The 20,045-nt window shown below is 42.9% G+C and overlaps 1 protein-coding gene across 11 annotated transcripts in view; it reads left to right on the top strand.

The window, feature by feature from the left end:
- Positions 1-20,045, top strand: part of TENM2 (teneurin transmembrane protein 2) — a 3,238,122-nt gene that overhangs the window by 3,011,507 nt on the left and 206,570 nt on the right. For all 11 annotated transcript variants that reach the window (XM_063604288.1, XM_063604290.1, XM_055112852.2 and 8 more), the window contains one exon: positions 10,383-10,505. In XM_063604288.1, coding sequence (XP_063460358.1) covers positions 10,383-10,505 — 123 coding nt within the window. The remainder of the gene's footprint in view (positions 1-10,382; positions 10,506-20,045) is intronic.

Consider the following 20,045-nt stretch of genomic DNA (forward strand, 5'->3'; position numbering starts at 1 on the left):
ATCAGAGGCTGAGGAGGACTGCCCCTTGCCCGTGTTTTCATTCCCTGCTACCTAATCAGGCCCTGGGAGATAGAACTAATTTTTTTAACGTGATGTTTCTTTCCATCAGAATCAAGTTTTAAATGTTTCAGGTTAGCTATGTGAAATCCACTTAACTTAAAACCATTTGCAAGAGAGATCAAATCCAATTTGCTAATACAGGACTTTTTTTTATTTCTGAGTTTGAAAAAATCTTGAGCTAACCATGTCAGAAATTAAAAATTGAAAAGGACTCTGGCAGCCTCCCCATGTGCCTAATTTGGCTTTGCTGAACAAATGACCAAATTGGAATGAGAATTACATACAGGATTTGCTCAACATCCTTACTTCTTCAACTCATTTCTCACTCCTGAAAAAGTACCAAGTTTGCATGCAGGAGGGAACATATCTATATTGACCACAATGGCGTCAGACCAGGTAGAAATAGAAAAATGGTGATTTTAGATTCTAGCTGTGAATAAACTTCTACAGTAGAAGATATTTGTCATAGAAACTCAATTTAATGAATTTAGGATCAGAAAGGACCATAATGGTCTTTTTTTTTTTTTTTTGGCTAATTTTATTAACAGGTTATTTTGTTCATGCCCTACCTTGCAAAGAGTAGTAATAAAAATATTAAGCGGGTAAGAGGAGGAGGCTTCTCTGAAGTCCACCTCATTTTGTCTTTAATAAGGCATTACATTGCACACAGACACCAGAATTCTCTGTCTTTCTTTAAGGAGATGGAAGAGGACAGTAGAGAGAGCACCAGAGAGTCCAAAGATCAAGGTTCAAATCCTGGCTCAGTCAGCCATTAGCTTTCATGACCCTAGGCAAGTCATTTCACTTAAGTAGGGCTCAGGGTCACCATCTGTCTATACAGCAAAAGTCTGGACCAGATGGCCTTTGAGGCCCATCTTAACAGTGCCTCTGCCATTCTAATGTGACACAGAAAAGGAAACCACAGAGGTTTCTCTGAAGGAGGGGGTTCAGGCAAATGAGAGAATAATACCTAGGTGAATAGAACCCCAGTCTTCACTGATGCTTAGTGTTGAGCTGATGGTTGTCAGTGGATGGAGTGATACTCAAGAGCTTCAGGTGTCACACAGCTCAGGTTCAAATCCCACCTCTAACACTTACCAGCTGCGTGTTACTTCAGCACTCTGAGCCTCAATTTCTTCATCTGCAAGATGGGAAAGCATTATATATCTCATAAAATTGGTAGCAATTGCTTATCACAGAGCCTGGCACATGCTAAGGACTCAATAAGAGTTAGCCACGATCACCATTGTTACAAAACAACCCAAGACCCAGCAGGAGGTGAGATGTTTCTTGAGTGCCTCCTGTGTGCCGGTTACCCCCACCCAGATCCTCACCACTTTTGCACCTTCTCCACCCTATAAGGTCAGTGTGAGCAAGAAAATGTGGCTAAGAGCACACGCTTGGCTCTAAAACCAGCTGCCCCACCTACCAACCCTGTCAACACCTTTATGCCTCCACTCCTTCCTCCGTAAAATGGGAATCATAGTTCTTACCTCTAGGTTTACTGTAAAGAGCAAATGAGGTGAGCATATAGAGGGCTTAGAACAGTGGTTGACACTGAGTCAGTACGTCACAAAAATGTTAGTTGTTATCATAGCTAAGGAAGGTGAAGCTCAGAGAGGTAAATCTGTTTGCCCAAGGTATCCGCTTGTGCATAGTTGTGCAGAAATGTGAACCCTGATTGACATGAACCTGGCATATATATCCCAGAGATCCGGGATAGGGAGATCCTTCCTCCCTTATACCTGGTTCCTAAGGCCCCTCCTGGCCTGTTCCCCCAGTTTCAGGATGGCTGCCTGTGGGCTCCAGAGTTCAGATCAGAGGGCTCATTGGGAGCAGTTTGTTGAGGGCTGCTGGGGACTTGGGAAGGGAAATAAATCCCAACCCTCTCCTCCCTTGCTTGCAGCCACTGAGGGGAGAAAGTGCCCTAGGAATGGAGTATCTCCGGTGTCCTAATTGGCACACTCTGACCCCCTTGCCACTCCTCCTTGCAGAAGGCTATTTTTCACGAGAGAGTTCTTTCTCTTTGTTCCAGCGCTCATTGCACATCTACGGATCGATATGACATCTTATCCTCTAAAACATTCATAATGTCTGCTTCCTAGGATTCTGGTGGCCGCGTGCCACGTGCAGCCTGCGTCTTCTTTCCTTTGTAGTCAGTGGTCTCACTGATCTGCCCCTCTTTAACGGGGCTGCTGGTTGCCGTTCTTTGAAGAAAGACAAATATTGTTTGGGTTGTCAACAGTGAATGACAAGCTCGGAGGGGAGAAAGATCCATTTAGGTGTAGATGTGTGTATTGTGGGGATGTGTTTCGTTATCAGAAAAGCTCTTAAAATCCCAGACCATGATTTATTTGGTGAATAAAACCTACCGATATTATCATTCTCTAAAGGTATTTTGATCACATGGGTCCTTTCTTGGAGAAAGAAAAGCTATTTCTTAACCAGGAAAAAAATTGCAGCAGGAACGGGGTGGTCTGCGGTGGGAAATGACACTCTGTGCGGCTAATGGCTCCAGGCATGTGTTTATCTGCATGAGGCTGAGCTGACTTGGTGGACAATAGGATGCCTGACTAGCATTGCCAGTCAGGTGCATTCCTGGCCACCCCACCCAAGGAAAAGAAAGTGGCTGTGAGCACATGTGTCTGTCTTATGTATTGATCTGCCCAGTGATGCTGAGAGCTAGGGGGTGTGGTTAGAGGTCACCTCGGCACACCAGAAGCCACACACTCGCAGTGTCAACAGCACCCACCTGCAGTGCACCTGCAGCAGCAGGTTCCAGGAGACAAGGGGAGGGACGCTGCCAGTCGGGGAGCCCCACGCATCCTGAAGCTGAAAGGAGCCCCATTTGTTTTCTGCAAACACAGCAATTGATTAATCTCGTACCACCTCCCACTCACTGTACCATCCTGAGCCTGTCATGAGAATAGATTAATTCTCTGGTCTTTCCCTGTGGATTCTTCTTGTCTCAAGAACACACTGCTCCCTGATCCCAGAGCTGCCTCACGCAACTATCACCTTGTTCTCATGGCAGACACAAAGGAGGGGACAGAAAGCCTTGCTACTTTTGTGAGGGACTAGAAGTAGGAAGGCAGCAGACAAAATCCCTGCTGAGGACAGTTTTGGGACTGTAGCTGGAAGATTTGAGTTCCTCTAGAGAGGTGAATGCAGGTGAGTTTCTCCAATGCCCCCTCTCATTTTGATGATCTTGCCACGATTCTGGGATTGTATCTGCCTCTCATCTTTCCTCTTCTTTGTAATTCCTGAGCCATAAGCCTTGCAACCATTTGGAGCTGCAAGCTGGAAGTCGGACAGAGGCTAGTAAGCTTTCAGAACATTCTTGGGAGATAGGTGCACAAATCCCATTACCGTTAAAGGGATTTGTGGGTGTAACTTCCATGCAGTGCTTTGAAAATTCATTCCACTCAGTGTATTGCAACTCTGTCTGGGAAAAATAGGAGAAATCACTTCACCAAGGTGGTTAGAAAAGGATTTTTGGTAACCCTTTAAGATTTAAAATTTTAAACTCCTTTTAAGACTTAAGGCATTTCCAAGAATGTTATCCCACATAGTTTTGTTTGCATTACTTCTTTCAGGCTGAAGGTAATTTTGGCACTGACAGCATTCCTAAAAATAATAATACATTGCAGTGGGCCCCCTCCTCTTTGAGGAAGAGGCACTGCACTCAACTGCATCCCCAAAGGATGACAAGCAAACTGACAAGGGAAAAAAACACCAAACATGTTGTTGACTGGCCTGACTGGCAATTGAAGTTGCCGAGCAGATTTATTTTACATTGACAATGGTGGTTCAAGTTAAATAGCAAACTAGTTGCCAACCAAGGACATATTCATAGAGACTAATGGCTGCTTACAAAGGGAAGTGTGTATTCATGAGTGAGCCTTGACAATATTTAGTAAGTAAGTGATTCTATAGCCTACCTGTCCTGTTCGGTCTTGTCTAAGTAGTGGTTCACTTGGAAACCTCAGAGGGCCGATGTCCTCCAGTGAGAATTCTGAATGGAGTCTCTAGGAGGACAGTATGGGAATTTAGAACTCTGACTCTGAAGTTGCATGTGTCTGGGTCTAAATCCCAGATTTCCCACTTACTGGCTGAATTGTCTTGGGCAAGTCTCTTAACCTCTCTAAGCTCCAATTTCTTTATCTATAAAATGTAGATTATATTACCACCTAATCCAGTGAGAATGAAGGGGAAAAAGTAAGCGTTCATCTTTTTCAAAATCCTCCAGTGTCATCCCTTCTCTTCCAAATGAAAGGCAAAGCTCCTCAAAGGCAATTACTCCTTCACCCTGCCCGTCCCTTCACCCACCACTCCTCCTTCTCACTAACTCCACTCCCCTTCGGCGTGCTCTTCCCCAGATGTCAGCATAAACTGCTTTCTCGATTCCTTTATGTCTTTGCTCAAATGTTACCTATCACAAATGCCATCCTTGACCAGACTACATTAAATGAAAAAAGGAAGAAATTTTCAATGCATCCCCCACCCGCGAGTGCCTCTGAACCCTAAACCCGGCTTTTCACTTATGTGTTTAGTTTCTACACCTGCCTCTAGAATGTAGGTTCCATGACAGCAAGGATTTTGTCTTGTTAAAACTGCTTTACTCCTGGTGCCTAGGACACATCTGACACCCAGTGGGTGTTTAGTAAATATGTACTGACTGGCAAATTATGAATATATGCTGCATGCAAATAATGAGCCCAATACCTGGCACATGGTCAAAATGAACGTTAATTGTCACCATCACCATTGAGTAGACTTATTCACATGTGTTAATTTTCACTGCTGATTGCAAAGGGGCCTTTGCAGGTTGCCTATGCAAGTTCAGGGTAAGCAGTTGTGCATGTTAGCCCTGACTATTCCACTGTGGTTCTCTCCTCCCAGCAGTGGCACTTTTGGAATTGGTATATTTCCCCCAGGAGCCCCGACATTGTTGACTTAATTGGCTGGTGCAGAGGCACGGAGACCCAGCCCTAACCCTTTCTGTCATCCTACCTGGTCTCTGAATGAGCTCTGCCATCATCTCTAAGGCCCTTGTGTATCTGATGGCATGCTGAGCCCCAAGACCCAGCAGGCATGGCTTTCTCCTCCTGCTCCCTGAGCTCTGCTTGGCCTGCAGTCTTCCATTTTCAAAGGGAAAGCCCAATCTCCTCCTCGGGTTATGTATCGACAAGCCTGATCTTTAAAGACACCCCCTGCTCCTGGGGGCCTGCTCAGCAAACACAGAGCATCCGTGGCCTCCATGTTTGCCCTCTTTGACAAGCAGGGGCTGAGCAGCTCTCTGGGAAGTATTGCTGACATATTGATTGACTCTCTTGTCAGGTTGATCCTCTGCCAGCCAATGAACACAGAAGGTTCTAAGTGGCACCCAGCAGGGCCCACACATTCCCTAATTACTATTTCAGACAACCCCCATTCCAAGCTGCCACTTTTCTGGCCCTATAATCTCCCTGTCCTGTGGTTGCTGGAGAATCCTCAGTTACTCGCAACCAACCCCGCTCCCTTTCTCGGGTGCCACTCCCTTGCAGTATTGCCTTTGGAACCCACCTGGCACAAAAACACAGCAACTTCAGTAAGAAAATATCACACCCTCACTCCACGTAGGTCTGTTTATTATCCTTACTGAAATCGGGGATCTGTGTGTGGTCCCACCATCTTGTCTTGGTTCCCTTCAGAATGCCATGAAAGTTTTCTCCAATTAGCCGGAGGGATACTCTCAGAGTTTGGCTGCCTATTGTGTTTTAAGTGGCTGGCTTCCCAGCTGCCACCTGGATTTCATGAGTTTCCGCTCAGAGCCCTTCCCCATCCCATCCTTAGTGACCCATGGAGCCCGAGGGTCTCTCTGAAGCGGATCCTGTCAGATCATGATGAATTGTACATTTTGGCTGTCAGTGAGGGGGAGGAATGTTAGGGAGAGGGCCTCCCAAACTCATTTCATTTTTGACCCTCAGATGATTTGGACCAGGCCTTTTGGGATGAACTGCTAGAGCATTCAAGGTGGGGCGGGAGAGGGAACCACCCCAGTGCATCCAGGATCTCTTGAGGAGACCAGCATTTATGTGAAATCTTGAGATGAAGCAGCAATAACTCTGGCTACTCTGAGGTTTCTCAGCTTTCTTTTTTTTTTAACTAATTAAATTTTTGGTAGAGATAGGGTCTTCCTATGTTACACAGGCTGGTCTTGAACACCTGGCCTCAGGCAATCCTCTTGCCTCAATCTCCCAAAGCACTGGGATTATAGGCGTGAGCCACCCCATCCAGCTCAGCTTTCTAAGTCTGGTTCTGAGAGTAAATTAAAATTGGAGGTATGATGACATCAAGTTTACAGTGCTGTTTTTTGTTGTTGTTCATAGAAGCAAATATAGTGGCCCAAAGTATGTGCTAATTCTCTCTGGCTGAGTTTCAGAAAGGACCTTAACCCAATAAAACCTAAAGGGATGCACAGAGATTTGCTGTATAAAAATGCCATTTCCTAGTTTCCTTATAGGTGAAAGTATCAGTCAAGCTAACCTCAGACAGGCTGCTGTAACAAACAATCCCAAACTCTCAGTGGCTTATAACAGTAACAGTTCATGTCTTCACACATGCTGTATTCTATCACTGGTCAGCCATGGCTGTAGCCCACGTCATCTTCACTGAAGACCCAGGATGGCTATGTGATAAAGTATGTGCTGAATTCAACAGTATAAAGAAATCTAACCCCTCTCGGGAAGGGGTGTGGTCATTCACCAACCCCAGTGAGATTATTATGAGTTTTGAAACAAAGAAGAGGTTTGCTGAGACTCCATTACCCATAGAATCTGTAACCAGATCACTATGAAATATGAAGCAGATAGCCACCTCCCACAGTAATTTCCTTCTGATTCTGAAATCCCCGTTCTCAAACTTCACAGTCAATAGTTTCCTCATCTGTGAAATGGGGTTGATAATAGTACCTACCTGTGAGTCTTAAGATAATGCCTTTAGAATGTCTACTATGGTACCTGGCTATAGAAAAGGTTCAATGATGGCGGGGCGCGGTGGCTCACGCCTGTAATCCCAGCACTTTGGGAGGCCGAGGTGGGTGGATCACGAGGTCAGGAGATCAAAACCATCCTGGCTAACACGGTGAAACCCCGTCTCTACTAAAAATACAAAAACAAAATTAGCCAAGCATGCGGGCGCCTGTAGTCCCAGATACTCGGGAGGGTCAGGCAAGAGAATGGCCTGAACCCGGGAGGCAGAGCTTGCAGTGAGCCTAGATAGTGCCACTGCACTAAAAGAAAAGGTTCAATGATTGGCAGCAGGTGTTGATATGCTGATGATTAAAATATCCTTCCCTTTGCAAACTAGTCCATATTGCTACCAGCACTGTTTTATCCCATCTTCTATGCCTCTGATTATGTGTTTTTTAATTTATAAGCATATAACATCCTACAATCCAACACCCCAAATCTGCCCCCCGTGTATCATTATCTATTCTAATAAATATTGATGGAGTGCCATTTATATTCAAGACACTGTCAGATCTTTTGGGGGTTGCAGATGTGTAACCTCTCTGTGGCCCTTAAGGAGCCATTATTCTACCTGTACAGGGAAACCTTTATGAAAGGTAAAGGGAGAGATTGATTGAGAGACTGATTTCTCAGCCCAAGCCATAGAGCAAATCAGTAGCAGAATAAGAAATAGGGCTCTCATTAGTCAGGAAACTCATTTACTTCACAGCTCCCTGGGGTCTTTATCCTAAGGACACTTTAGTCCCTCCCCACCGGCCAGAGAGAGCATCTCGTTTTCTTACTCAAGTGAGAGAGAAAGAATGGCTGATTAAAAAAAAAAAAAAAAGTGCCAACAAAAACCTATTTCAGACGCTCCCAAAAAACAAGAGAAGGTGGTTATACCCCAGATATAATTCTCACTTATTTACTTAATGTTCAATTCAACAACAGAAAATATGCCCAAACTTGAGTTTCATTTTTGTTGCATTGCTTCTTTTGGAAGGACAGGTCTCATGTTCAGCAGATTTGGCTTTTCCCCTTCTCCACCTCCCTCTCACTTTCTTATTTTTCTTCTCACTCCTGGGAGTTGTCTGAGAAGTTACTGATGTACTCTGACCCTAACCCTTTCCACCTCATCTGTAGTTTTCTTATTTTCAGGATACTTTTAAAAAATAAAAATAAAAAGATGCTATAGAACCCAAAACAAAGAAAAAGGTGGGAAGGGGAGGCAAGAGGGAAGGCATCCTTGGAAACAGAGGAAACACAGTTGCAGGGATGTCTCTTCCTGTTCAGTAACATTAGGGGATTGTTTGCTTGCTTTTCTCCCAAAGCTGATGGTTGCAATATGTTCTGCACCTTACAATGGCAAGATTGAGTGCTATAAGAGCAGAGCAGTTTTGACAAGAGTTTGAGATGGGATGTTGGGGAGGTTGTCATCTTTGCCTGATGGGACCCACCACTCCTTCCATAGACGTGAAATCAAAGCTTTGTTAGGCCTGGGTTCCAGCGGCACCTGCAGTACCTGCCAGTGTCTGTCTTAAGACCCTCCTTGAAAGAACCGCACCTCCAGTGCAGCTGCAGCTGGCCCAAGGCAAGCTTCAATAACCCAATAGTATCATTTTTTTAAAAAATTATTTTAAAATAGCTAATTCTTTGGCTCCCTTCACCTGGTAATTACAAATCAGAAGCTATCGTTATCTTGAAGCCACCATGATTAGTTCTCATTTCCTGACCTCTGTATAGTGAAAATATGTCATTATTTGAGGCAATGGAATCTGGTCTCTTCAAGTGAGTGACCTACATATAACGGACAAACTGCAGGAGAAAATTAGGTGTTACCTTGATGGAAAGTGTACAGTAAATGTCACTTACTCTTATTACTATTTATCATCTCAAGAAGTTGTAACAGTGGGCCTTTCACTTTAGAGGAAAGAAAACATGGTTCTAAGATGGAGAAGAGTGTAAGTGAAAAGCAGACACACCCACACACACATGGACACCTTGCCACCTTCATCTGTGGCCGTCAATCTGAGCTGTATTGTTTGAAGATAGGTTTTTAACCTTAATAGAATGCAGTCTGACTTTACATGGTGATAGGCATGCAGAATTAATTGCTGTGTGAACAATTTCCTAAGCATTGTTAATTGTGTTCCCTGCAGTTAATTGTTTCTCCCATCCCCACATCAGACTCCAAACGTCTCCCTGTCAACAGCCCTTTCTCTCCTGCGGTGGTAGGAATGTAGCAACAGTGTCAACCTGTGTCCAGTGGAAATGCCAGACATCGTTTGGATGAGAGACATGCAGGGGAATAAATTCCTTACTTATTCTCAAAGGAAGCATCTCTTAGATAAGGGCTTTGAAAGAATACAGGTGTTTAGGGTTTGCTTTTCATTCCACTCAGTAGAAAAAACTCACCAAGAACCATCAGGGATAGGGTTGTGTTAAGTTTGCTAAACTCATGGTGGGGAGTTGACACAGGCAGGATGACAAGGAAGACCAGAAGTTTGTTTGGAGGCCTGGGGTGCCCATGGGAGTCAAGACTTCTGCAGATGTGCTCAGTTCCTTAGCAAAGAACAGGCAATATTTCAGAACTCTGTTTCATTCCATACTCTGCTAAAGTGAGAGCGACAGAGACAGAAAGAATAGTAATGTTTTCAGAAAAGGACCCCATTCCACCATCAACCCCCCAAGCTTTTTCTACAATGTGCTGAAAGGTATCCACTCATCATGAAGAGGAGTGGAAAGGAAAAATATTCTAAAAGTTTGAAATAGTTAGGGAGGTGGGCCAGTACCACTATAGATGCTGCTGGCTGCACTGATAGTTCAGAGCAGGTACCAGCAAACAGGTACCAGCAAACAGGTACTATTCGGGTAGCCTCCTTTGGAGCTGATTTACTTGTGAGTGTATAGTTTGGGGAAAACAATCCTTGTCAATGCCCCTAGACTAAGAGTCTAAAAGCAACTGTGTCCAGAGTGTAGAAAAGGATGGATGTGGTAGAGCAGCACTCTTTACAGTGATTCGAAAGGGCCATTTTCCCCTCCATGGTGGCACCGTTTGGAAGATCTGGGCTGTGTTTTCTCCTCCCTCCTCCGCTCACTGTAAGGGATCCTCTCCCCCTGAGACTGTGAGCAGCAGCGCCAGAAGGGGAGACCTAACCACCCAGGTCTCTGCTTTCTGTATTTAGCTAATCCCTGCGGCCTGGGGCAAGCCATTTTTGACGCAGCTTCCTCAAAAGGCAATCGCTTGGAAAAGGGCACCTGGCCCTCCCCCTTGACATTTGCATTGCTGAATTATCTATTCATATTTTCATTACTTTGTCTCTCCTGCAGCAATGCATCTGCTCGGACTCAATTGGCAACTCCAGCCTGCAGATGGGCACACCTTTAACAATGGGATAAGGACCGGCTTACCAGGAAACGATGATGTGGCAACAATGCCATCTGGAGGCAAAGGTGAGGTTACAGCTGCTGCTTGCCATCTTGAGGTCACAGGAAAATTCTGAGCTCTCGCCAGCTGGTTCAGGTTTTCTAATCCAAATCTTGGAAGGTATGCCAAAAGGAAAAGAAAAGGGGGGAAAAATCATTGCCTTTCATAGGTGCCCCCATTAAAAGCTGTTTGCTGTTCCTGTCTGTTAGCTGTGTTTGGCTGGATCACTCAGACCTGGCACAGTGCCTGCTCAGAGCAATGTGCATACCTATGCTATCTGCAGCAACTGGCATGGTCCAGAGCTACTTGAAAGCATCCCAGGGCCTGTGCAGAAACAGCAGCCACAGCAGCAGCTGGAGTGGCAGCAGCAGCAGCAGCAGGAGAAAGTCCTGCCTAATCAGAAGGCAGAGAGCAGCAGGCAGCACATGCCATCAGACTGGGTCCCTCTCCCAGGAGACATGCAGCCTCCCTGAGGAGGAAGCTGCCTGGCTTGGCATGAAAGAGAAAGGCTCAGAGCTGCTGTGCTTTGGGGGAGAATAGAAAGGAGTTTTGACAACTCGGCAACAAAGCTTCTCTTCTCAGAACAGTGAAGGGGACAATAGAAATGTTTATTGAAGCAATCAGGCAACTGTATCCTTGCAGGGAAAAAAAAAAGTGCTAACAAGGTGCTAAGAAGGAGGAGGGAAAACAGAACCATAGGGTGGGGGTGGGGGAGACTGGAGCAATTAAGACAGAGCAGCCAATGGAATGGTTAGCCAGGCTGGCACGCAGTGAGATATGCTTAATTCGGGATGGAAATCGCAAGGGAGAGATTGTATTAAAGGATTTCTCCAACATGCAAATTTCCATTCTGCCTTTTAGCATCTATAGCCACTTCACCCCCACATTTCGGAAACACCCTACAGGGATATTTCAAAGAAGGGAAAGGAAGCAGCATTTATTAGGCACCTATTGCATGCCAGGCTTAGCATTGTATAACTTTAACAACTTTAAAGGAAGGAAAAATCTCTCTGAGAAACTCAGGACCAGAAGGTATAGAAACTTACTCAAATAGGTACAAATTTGGACTCAGAGTTGTGCCCTGTGCGTCTTTGGGCAGGAGGTTGGAGCTTTCCTTCAAGCAGTCATTTTCCACAAAGAAGATTCCAGAATTCATCTGCCCCCAGAGGTGCACATTAGTCATCCTGAGATGCTAATGCTGCTTCAATTATCCTCCCCAGAGCTGTCCTAATGCTTTGAGGATGACTTTTTTGTCTTTTTATCCAGTCTTTAAGAATCGCTGTACTCATCTGTCATAATCATAACACTAAATTACCTTTAAGTAAGCATGAAAAAGTTTTATCTGAGGATGAAATTATATGCTTTCCATAATCGGGTAAGTTAAACTAGACCAAAAACTGAAAAGTATATTTTGCCTTAACTGACCATGTTCTGCCTTAACTGACCAAAAAGCCCAGAGCCAAATGTATTGACCTCAGATTTGAAACCTGGTCACCTCCAGTACTTGACACTGTCTGCTCCTTCAGTTTTATCTAGGGCAATGGTTCTTAGTCATAGCATTTTTGCACCCCTAGAGGACATTTGGCAATGTCTAAAGACTATTTTGATTGTCACAGTTGGAAGGGGCATGGCAGGCATCTAGTGGATAGGGGTCAGAGATGCTGTTAAACAACCTATAATACACAGGACAGCCCCCTGTGATGAAGAATTATCTCCTTTCAAGATGACAATAGTGCTGCCCTTGGAAACTCCACTTTATGGGGTCTCCGTCACGTTTTATCCATAAATGTCCTTTAATCTACAAGTCAGCACCTCATCCCTTCAGAAGAATGCATAACACACATGTGAAATGAATATGCATATTCTATCATTGGGCACAGATAAATTGTTTATATGTGTATACATTCTGAAATTATATGCCAATGCTTTTCGATTAGTGTCCTTCATAAATGGGAATTAGTGGTCTCTACTGGCCTCCGTAAATTAAGGTCAAGATCAAGCACTCCTCCCATTTGTGATAAGCCTCTATTTCTACCTCTGCTCCACACCAGCTTTTGCATCCCACACCCATAGAACAAATCTTAAGAGTACAAGAGTATGCGTCTCTAAACTAACAAATGAAGAAACATTTTCCATTGTGTCTTTGGAAAGACCAGAATTTTTCCCCTCCTGTGCAACATGCTTTTGAAAATGTTGTTGTAGAAGTCATATAACATTACTAGTTCAGATATTTTCCAAATAAGTTATGTGACAGACAAAATGTTATTTTGTTTTTTTGTTTTGTTTTGTTTGAGACAGAGTCTCACTCTGTCACCTAGGCTGGAGTGCAGTGATGCAATCTCGGCTCACTGCAACCTCCACCTCCCCGGTTCAAGCGATTCTCCTGCCTCAGCCTCCACAGTGGCTGGGACTACAGGCATGTGCCACTACACCTGGCTAATTTTTTGTATTTTAGTGGAGGCGGAGTTTCACCATGTTGCCCAGGCTGGTTGCAAACTCCTGAGCTCAGGCAATCCTCCCATCTCGACCCCCCAAAGTGCTGGGATTACAGGCATGAGCCACTGTGCCCAGCAGAGACAGATAAGATGTTTGCCAAATCATTGTCCGGTGAATTTTGTCAATAGAATACTCAAGAAAAAAGTGTGAGAATTTAAAATTGCTTAGAGATGAAATAAAATTTGAAACTTAAAAAGAGATCAGATCTCTTCTTAAGTTGTTTTAAGGTTTGGCTTATAAAATGACTAAAATGTTTTCAGTTCTCTCACCCATGCCTATTTCTTTTATCAAAAGTGACCTTGGGTTTGAATTTGTATACCCAGTGACCTCCGTGCTCCCCATTCCCCAATTCTATACATTTAGATAACCTGAATCAATTCCAATCGACTTCTTTTCCAGTGTTTCAAAGAGACAATCAAGATATATTGGCAATAAGTTAATTAAATAACACCACCTCCTTTTTTTGGTATAGGATATTCCTTCACTCCAATGTTTTAATCAAGATACACCACACATTGCCAAGGAAGATAATCTCATTAAGCAATTACTGGATAAGTATCCAGCAGAAGCAAATTAAATGTAAGCAAAACACAGGCATGTGAGTCCCATCTAAGATGGCACATCGATAGAGATTTCATTACCTGGTCTTTAGGAGTATTTACATTCCTCAGGTTTGGGAACAAGTCTAATAGACAGGGCAGCCTACACACTCTGATATGTTAGTGGAAACAAAGCACTTGATTAATTAGTTGGGAGAGTACGTTCTTTGGTCTTTGCCTTTCCGTTTTCCATTTGTTGTTGTTCGAGTCTTATTTTTCTTTCTTCCACTCTCCTTCAATTAAACCTTAACATGAATTGTTGCTGGCTTTCACATCAAGAAGAGGGAACACACAGTCTGCCAGAATCTCTCACCATCTTGTGTGTATTTCTATGTTAAAAGGAATGAACTCATACATCTTCATTACAAGGGCATGGAGAACTTCCTCTGTAGATCTGGGATTAGATAAACCTTGAGAAAGACGATTCAATACAGTATTCTGACCTGGTCAGATAACATAAGGGAATTCAGTTTGATTGGCCAGGCCCAGGGAAAGCATACAAGAGATTTTAAAGGGCGCATCATACGTACCCAATCTGTGCACAGATTTTAAGAAAGAATAAACTCTCAAGTATAGAATTGCATGGATCATTCTCAAAACCTATCACTCATTTTAGCTTCAAGTTGCCTTCTATATCAGGGGTCAGCAAACTACATCTCATGGACCAAATCTGGCCAGCTGCCTGTTTTTATAAATCAAGTTTTAATGGAACACCACCATGACCATTACCTGTTGTCTATGGCTACTTTCAGAATAAAATGGTGGAATTGAGTGGGTGCAACAGAGACTATATGGCCCAAAAAGCCTAAAATGTTCACCATCTGACCCTTTAAAAAAAAATTAAAAGTTTGATGGCCACTCTGTATCATTCCCAATCCCATTTCCACTTTTCTAGAACTTTTCCCATAACTATCCAAGTTATAGGAGTCCAGAAGAGGAAGATCAAACTCCCAATACATCACTTCTTCCTACTTGACCCAGCCCTAGTTATAATATATTCTTGGTAACTTTGCATTGGAAGATGCACTATAATATAGGATTTTGGAGTTGGTCTGGTGGATACAAACACCAGCTCCATCACTTAGCAACTGTATGACTGTAAGTGGGTCATTTGTTCTCTCCCAACCTCCAGTTCCTCATCTGTGAAATGCAACTCCCTCATAAGCTTGCTGTCCATCATAAATGAGATGACCCTTGTAAAACATTGCATGTGGCATCAGGCATGTAATAAATGATCCACGAGTCTTAGTTGTTGTCACTGATGTCATCTTCACATCTCTCAGCTGGTCCATTCAACAAGTTTCCATGGCCTGTCACATCTTTTGAGAGGCTATATTTTCCAAAGGTGAAGACCAACCAGGTGCAGTGGCTCACGCCTGTAATCCCAACACTTTGGGATGCGAAAGTGAGAGGATCACTTAAGGCCAGGAGGTCGAGACCAGCCTGGGCAACAAAGTGAGCCCTCATCTCTATTTTTAAAAATATAAAAATAGGCCAGGTGCAGTGGCTCATGCCTGTAATCCCAGCACTTTGGGAAGCCGATCACAAGCTCAGGAGATCAAGACCATCCTGGCTAACATGGTGAGACCCCGTCTCTACTAAAAATACAAAAAACAAGTTAGCCAGGCAGGGTGGTGGGTGCCTGTAGTCCCAGCTACTCGGGAGGCTGAGGCAGGAGAATGGTGTGAACCCAGGAGGCGGAGCTTGCAGTGAGCTGAGATCATGCCACTGCACTCCAGCCTGGGCAACAGAGCGAGACTCCGTATCTATATATATGCACATACACACATATATATGTGTGTATGTGTATATATATATATACACACATATATATGTGTGTATGTGTATATATATGTGTGTGTGTGTATATATATATATACACACACATATACACACACACATATATATGTATATATATAAAATAAAACAAAGGTGAAGACTGCCTTCAGAATATGAAGATAGACAATACCACTTCACCTTTTTCCTTTACCTTCTAAGAATTAACCAAACCCCAGATGAGGATTTCTTCCCAACATTGGCTTGATGAGGTCAGTAGGAAGCAGGTCTTCCTATTCCAAAGGGCCAATGTGTACACCAAGTTGGCCCCTCCACACTGCATTATTTGTCTCACTGCAGCTTGAGTTCCATCACTGCCAGCCTGTCTGTTTTAAGCCCTACCATTCTCGGTTTATAACTCAGCAGTAAACATTTATTTGTGCCTGGAGCACATTTCCTTCCTACCCTTTGAAAAAAAAATTAGAATTTCCAGATGGTATGCAAGTTGGAAAAAAATGGCAAAGACTGTTATTCTGTTTAGAAACATGTTTTTCTACACTTGCCCTTTCAGCAAAAACTTCATAATGATTTTTACTAGTTGGCTTAATGCGTGGTACTAGGAGCCAGATTAGCAGGGAGGTTCGTAAATTCTTCCGCTGGCTCTCATCAGCCTCTCAATGAACACAGCCCAGGGTTTTAAAATGATCACTTCCCTATATGGGGCTTTTCCAAAGTCGGTGAAGTTCCCAGAAGGGCAAAGGGTCATTATGTTTGAGCCAAACACCCCTTTACTGCACGTCTACTGGCAAATATACCAACATCCTAACTACCAACCCAACAACTCCCCTCATTTAGGAGGCCATGCTGTTCTACATTGTTGCAGATGGGTACTACTTACATGCACTTATACTGGTGGATTTTGCTTTTGATTGCCACCCATAGCCCCATTCTAAATTGCATAGTTTCTATTGTACATAGCATCATGGTGGCTTGACATGGGCATTAATAATGAGATCCAATTTCCCTTTCCGTGCATTTGCCCATATCCTCATTGGCCACACTTCTCTTTCAGAATTGACTTGTACACCCAGATATCTGGTCTGTGATCTCTAAATATGTACCTCTGGTATACCTCTGATATGTTGGCCCTTCATACCCACAGCTATCCACAGATTCAACCAACCTCAGATTGAAAATATTTGGAATAATAATAATACACAAAATGCAAATAAAAATGATAGTATAACAACTATTTACATAGCATCTACATTGTATTAGGTATTATAAGTAATCTAGAGATAATTTGAATTATAGAGGAGGACTTACATGGGTTATGTGAAAATACTACACCATTTTATATAAAGAGCTTGAGCATTTACAGATTTTGGTATCCACAGGGGTCCTGGAATCTATACCCTGTGGATACCAAGGGATGACTGTGGGCCTGAATGCAGTCAGCATAGGGGTTAGCCACATGGGTTTTAGTGTCTGTCAGATGTGGGTTTTGATCACAGATCTACCAATAAAAAGCTGTGTGACCCTAAGCAAGTCACTTATCTTCCATGAACCTCAGTTCTCTCATCTGAAAAACAGGAAAAATTGTAAGAGTATCAGGAGACTACATGGTGATTAGCAGCCACTCAATAAATTTTAGCTACTATCAATAGTAGTAAACTAAACTAAATATTGATGCAGGAGAAAGTTCATCTGAAGAGTCATAGGTATAAATACTTGTTAACGTTCCTAGCAGCAAAGAGTTGACTATTTTTATCTAAAGCAACAAATTGAAATTTCAAAAGATGTAAAAGCCACATATAGTCCCAAGAGCTGAAACATTTTCTAAAAGTCATTATTGTGTGATGTTGTGAACACCATCACAGAAGCAGTGACTTTCAGGATGGAATTGCATTCCTAAAGTATAGCCAGCCAGCAGCAGGGTGAAGGCTGATGGGTTGCTGATGTCTCAGCTGAGCTGTATTCTTGGGCAGTCAATCTAAGGTCCTTGGAAGAATCTTTTCACTTATCTGCTGGTTAAACGGAACCCTCAGATGGTTGTCCTGATTCCCAAATAAATGGAAACGAGGTGTAATGACCGTAGCAATATTCTGAATTCAATTTTATTTGCAATAGATAAAAATATGTGAGGCAGAATAATCTGCAAGGCAGATTTATGCTGAGGTGCCTCCAGAGTTCGGTTAAGTTAGGAAGTATTAATATGAGGCTTCATTTCCCTGGTATGACTATGAGTCCATTCCCTTTATCACTTGTTTGGGGAATAGTTTCACTGTTTCTGTAAATGAATTATGGCAACATTTTCTGAAATGATTAGCTCCTAATGTAGCTATGGAAGGCTGTCATTTTGCTCAACATCAGTCGTATTTAACTGGTTGAAATTTTAGGTACATATTTCAGAAATAGGTAATAGTTTCACATTTACATGAGCAATCTTCCGTGGAGTTATAGAGTTGGACTATCCTGTAAAATTGATCATTAGAATGTTGCCTCTAAAAACCCGGAAATCTCATCTCTAAGCTAAAGATGAACTAACCAGAACCATTGTATCTTAAGCATGTGCTTCTTAGGGCAAAATGATCATCATCTACACTTTTTATTGTGCAGCTCTTGGATAGACTGAAAGGTTTGCCATGGAAGCCCCAACTCTGGGAGACATGAACTGGACTGGGTCCTGCATGCCAGGGTGCCAGGCCTAGTCATTGCCTAGAACCCAAGGATACCAATGAGGTCCTCACAGAATGATTACAGGATGCTGTTTAATGCCTCTTCTCTTGATGCCCCTAATTCAATCTCAAAGTGAATTCATAGGACCCTGGACAACAGGCTGCCTAGATAAGAGATAATGGGAATACAACATACACCCCAACTCTGATGTTGACCAAAGAATACCTACTGTTATAGTCAATGCTTGATAAATATTTATTGCATGGAAGTATGAATGAATGGCCCACCCAACATTGCTTAGGACATTTCTTAATCATTGTTAAATAAATAAAATCTGGCTGCTTTTCAATAACGCAGACTGCACAGAGTTGCCCATGTGAGAAGCAGCTAGACCACACACCAACACCAGCAATTTGCAGAGAATGAACTGGTGATGCAGTTTTCTCTGACCATCATATCTTAATACATGTGACCTGTTGTCTGCCCCTCCCAGTCTGCAGACGTACTGGTCACTCACTGTATATTGATTTCAGCTGCTCTGGAAAACGACTGCCAGTTTTATTAAGGCCCACTCCACCCATTGGCCCTCTTTCATTAATAGTGCCTACAGCAGGGAGCCTGTATTTTTTATTAGGCCATCACAAATTCACCCCCCCATCTGAAAAAAAGTAGTTACAGCTGATTTTAGGTAGCATCACAACAGACAGGACAGAAGGACGTAGAGCACCTACAATTTAGGTACAACATGCAGAAGCACCCCAAAATACAGATGAGTAGACAGACTCAGAGAGGGCTTTTGATTAGCCCAAAGGCACACAGCTGGTAGCTATCAGAGCTGGGATTCAAACTCAGGCTGACTAGCTCCACTGGGCAACATTGCCTCCTTAAGGTCTCAGAACTTCTCAATAGGATATTCAGCTAGACCTTAAAATGTCTAGCTAGGCATTAGACGTTTTAAGATAAAGATAGAAATCTTAACTACTTTGTTTCCTTGCTGTCTGCCTCTCAGTGATGTCTTGTGAGGGACTCACCATATTGGTGGTCCTGGAACAGCTGGCATGGCTCAGGGAAGCCCAGCTTCAAGTCCTTCTTCATGGAACTCAGCCTGGCTTTGATGCTGTTCTTTTCGACCTTAGAGAACAGCAGAGATCTGTCCTGGACATCAGCCCAGAAATTTGACCTCCAGGAATAGAGTCACTGAGACGGTTCCCCATGCTGGCTGTAGCAATTTACAGAAAAACACCTTTTCTTTTTATCTCTTTGGAGGCAGTATTTGTACATTTTTCTCTTTTTCATTGTTTTTAAAATTACAAAAGTTATACACACTCATTTTCAAGATTTTTAAAAAGTATATAAAAAACTTTTCTTTTGCTATCATGAATATTTCTCTAACAATTGACAAATTTGAATAAGGCCTATAGATTACAGTCATGCATGGCAAAACAGTGTTTCAGCCAGTGATTGGCCAGATATTCAGTACTGGTCTCATAAGATTATAATGGAGCTGAAAAATTCCTATCACCTAGTGACATCTTAGCTGTCCTAATGTTATAGTATAGTTACTTTTTTTATTAAGTTAGTGCAGCCTAAGTCTACAGTATTTACAAGGTCAAAAGTAGCATACAATAATGTCCTAGCCCTTCACTTTCACTCACCACTCACTCACTGACTTAAACAAAGCAACTTCCAGTCCTGCAAATTCCATTCATGGTACGTGTCCTATACAGGTGTACCATTCATTTTTTTGTCTCTTATACCATATTTTTTTACTGTGTCTTTTCTATGTTTAGATACACAAGTACCACTGAGTTACAGTTGCCTACAGTATTCAATATAGTAACATGCTGTACATGTTTGTAACCTAGGAGCAATAGGCTATACCATATAGCCTAGGTATGTAGTAAGCTACACCATCTAGATTTGTGTGAGTATACTCACACAACTATGAAATTGCCTAAGAGTACATTTCTCGGAATGTATCCCTGTTGTTAAGTGACTCATGACTGTATATACAGA

This window comes from Pan paniscus, chromosome 4, assembly GCF_029289425.2.
Source record: "Pan paniscus chromosome 4, NHGRI_mPanPan1-v2.0_pri, whole genome shotgun sequence".
Classification (NCBI taxonomy): domain Eukaryota; kingdom Metazoa; phylum Chordata; class Mammalia; order Primates; family Hominidae; genus Pan; species Pan paniscus.